This window comes from Frankliniella occidentalis, unplaced genomic scaffold, assembly GCF_000697945.3.
Source record: "Frankliniella occidentalis isolate FOCC.00 unplaced genomic scaffold, Focc_3.1 Scaffold108, whole genome shotgun sequence".
Lineage (NCBI taxonomy): Eukaryota > Metazoa > Arthropoda > Insecta > Thysanoptera > Thripidae > Frankliniella > Frankliniella occidentalis.
In genome coordinates this window covers 111,763-114,769 of record NW_026267237.1, presented here as the reverse complement: position 1 = coordinate 114,769, position 3,007 = coordinate 111,763, and the positions used below count along the sequence as shown (strand labels likewise).

Here is a 3,007-nt window from a genome sequence, read left to right as displayed (position 1 = left end):
TTTGAGCGCCACTAAAAAAAATTGCTGTGGGAGTTTTGTAGGTACATTGCAAATTAACATGGCCAAAGGGCTAAGTAGCACTATGACTACGAAGTTTATAAATTTGGCGAGGAAAATTTATGTGTTGAAAGTACTGATTTTTTTTTTTTTCTGTTCTATGGTAGGGAAGTCATGTTGATCAGCTGTTTTGTGTTATGTTTGGTAGAGAGAGAGAGAGAGAGAGTCTACTGCCAGTGTCAATGCTACCATCTTTACAGTTATTTGGTCTTATGTTAATGTGGTATTTAGATTATTTTTTGGTTTATAAGCTGTAATTTTTATGTTTAAAAGAATAAAGCAGATTTTTTCGAGTTTAATTATATGTTTTTTGACATATTTATTTCGATTTTTGAAATTTTAATTGTGTGGGGTAAATGTGCGTGTGGTAGCAGTGGCGTCACGTGATGTTTTGTAGCCATATAAATGTAGTCGGCAGTCGGATCCTCCTCATTCTTTCTTCACATTCAACATTTATCTTGTGGCGTCGGAAAGTTCCAAGGTATGTGGTACTAAATTATTGTGTGTAAACTGTATTGTGAATGCATGTCAATCCTCTATATTTTATCAATCTCTTTGTCTGTGTTCGTCATTGTGTTAGAATTGGAAATGTACGTGTGGAAAAGGAGTTCATCTCCAGCAGTCTATTGCACGTTTTACCCACAATCTAATATGTATTGGTTGCCAGTTATCCATTTGAGCACGTTTTTTGCAAATTGGTGTGCTATTTTCTGTTGGTTTTCTAACCTCTGAGGGTGACACGTGTTGTACAACTAGGTGTGTAGGTTAAGTAAAGCAAGGCATGTTTTCCTCACGTTGTTTTGGGCTCAATTGAGGTGTGTTGGCCTCATCTGTGGTAAGGTGCATTGCTTGCTTGATTAATGGTGGATTTAGTCTTGTGTGACCCGTGCCTCACGGTGAGGCAGCCTCACTGAGATCGCTGGTTTCAGAGTTTTTGAGGACTGTGAGTGGCTATAACCCTGTGAGACCAACGGTCTCAGCGAGGTCGATTCATTTTGCTTGAGGCACGGGTCACAGGAGACTAAATTCACCAGTAGTTTTAGTTCTCAAGTTATTTCACGTTGTTGAACTGCATGTTTGGCTGTGTAGTAGTGTGTGTGATTTGTTATCAGTTATAGCGGTTTATTGATGGATTGAGTCTTGTGAGTTTTATATTCCTACCATGTGCTTTATCTGAAGCAGCTGATCTCAGAGGTTTTAAGTTTAAGACTGAAACATTGAGGTAAACTGCCTTAACTGAGGGGCATTGGCATGTGGCAATTCATTGCAAGACTTAATTCACCATTATTAATTTTTGATTTTAAGATGTTCATGAAATTGTGTCTTTGCAGATGGCTGATGATGAGAGTAGGAAGAGGGCATATAGTGCTGCATTCAATGTTAACCGAGAGTTGGTGCAGCGTAGGCGTATTCCATCCCTCTCAAAAGATGTGCCCTACCTGATCACTAAGGTGGCATCGCTACCTCCCCATGCAGAATATGGTCAGGGGTACCAAATTCATCTACGTGATGTGGACAAGAAAATGTTCTTTGTCATCCTCCCAAGCCGCATAGTGGGTAAAATTGGGGTGGGCAATTTTGCTCAATATGCAGAAGATATCACAGCCAGACGGCCACCCTTCCTCATCTTCAAAGGGCTCGATGGCAATGCTTTCGATGTGTGCATCCATCCATTCAGTAAGTATTAAGTATTTTAATTATAGTTCTGATGTTATTAAAATTTCTCCTTATTTTGTTTTTATTTGTTTTAGGTACTGAAATGGTAAAGCTTGCTCTCCGTGGCGAAAGGTTTGTTGATGAAGCTGCTGTGGAAGAGGTTGTAGACAACTTCGACTGGCTGGACAATATTGCGGCTGGGCCTAGCCATGTGGAAGCAGTTGCTCCGGCGCCTGAAGATGATGAATTGCCTGCGAAGAAAGTTTGTATTTTATTTGTATTTGTATTTATTTGTGCAAAGATGGCGGTCACAATTGCATAAGTCAGATAGGAGAGGGGGCAATAACAGGCACTTCAGAGCAACATTTGACATTTGTGACATGAGGAGCAACTCATAACTCCTCCCAACTGTACAGTTCCCTTTCAATTAGATAATTTTTTAATCTACATTGGAAACATTTTAATGATACGGCATCCTTGAGTGCATCTGGCAATTTATTAAAGAAAATCGCTCCCATGTGGGAGGGATTAACTTTTACCACGTTTGACTTTGAGCGTTCTATATGCATATTTTTATTATTTCGCGTAGGGTACTCATGTATGGAATTTACCAGCCTTGTGTGTTTTGGATTTGCCAGAGTAAAGATGATGCATCTATATACATATAGTGCATGGACCGTTAGGAGTCTATTTTTTTATGAAGTATCCTCTACAGGATGCAAAAGCTGGCAAATTTGACAGTATCCTCACTGCATTTTTTTGTGTACTAAACATACTTGTTCAGGTCACTTTTAGTGGCATAGCCACCCCATATTGAGATACCATACGAGAGAATAGGAAATACAAACGCGTAGTAAACTAGAAGAAGAGTGTGGTGATCCACCACTTGGGATATCTGTCTAATGACATACACGCTCTTCCTCAGCTTACTTACAATTACATCCAGATGCGCTCTCCAGGAAAGCCGGTTATCGACAGTCAGTCCAAGAAAGACAGTAGTACTTTCTTCAGCTATGCTAAGATCTCCAACAGTTAGATTTAGTTTTTCAGGGGTGTCCCTTAACTGGAATAACATTACACAGGTTTTTTTAAGGTTGACAATCAAGTTTAGACTACTAAGGAATTTAGTGGCTCCTTCAAGTATTTTTAAAGTTTTATCTCTAACATCAGCCAGATTAATTCCAGTGATGATGATATTAGCATCATCAGCGTACATAATTGGATAACACTTTTGAGATATTTTTTAAAATTGTGCTAAGAACAAAACTATTTAGTGGATTTTATGAGAGGAATA

At 39.0% G+C, this 3,007-nt stretch overlaps 2 protein-coding genes across 2 annotated transcripts in view; both read left to right on the top strand.

The window, feature by feature from the left end:
- The window catches only part of LOC127749941 (uncharacterized), a 7,273-nt gene extending 5,901 nt beyond the window's left edge, over positions 1–1,372 (top strand). The window contains exons 3-4 of the mRNA XM_052270066.1: positions 1,237–1,279; positions 1,363–1,372. Of these exons, the coding sequence (XP_052126026.1) occupies positions 1,237–1,279; positions 1,363–1,372 (53 nt within the window). The remainder of the gene's footprint in view (positions 1–1,236; positions 1,280–1,362) is intronic.
- LOC113216174 (uncharacterized) lies at positions 1,352–2,106 on the top strand. Its single transcript, XM_052270042.1, has 2 exons — positions 1,352–1,734; positions 1,809–2,106. The coding sequence occupies exons 1-2, from the start codon at positions 1,389–1,391 to the stop codon at positions 2,033–2,035; spliced, it is 573 nt and encodes a 190-aa protein (XP_052126002.1). The 5' UTR covers positions 1,352–1,388; the 3' UTR covers positions 2,036–2,106.
- Positions 2,107–3,007: the final 901 nt, after the last annotated feature.

Coding starts and splice junctions, on each gene's coding strand:
- LOC113216174 (XM_052270042.1), top strand. CDS start 1,389: ATGGCTGATGATGAGAGTAGGAAGAGGGCATATAGTGCTGCATTCAAT. Junction 1,735..1,808: donor TGTGTGCATCCATCCATTCA/GTAAGTATTAAG, acceptor TATTTGTTTTAG/GTACTGAAATGGTAAAGCTT.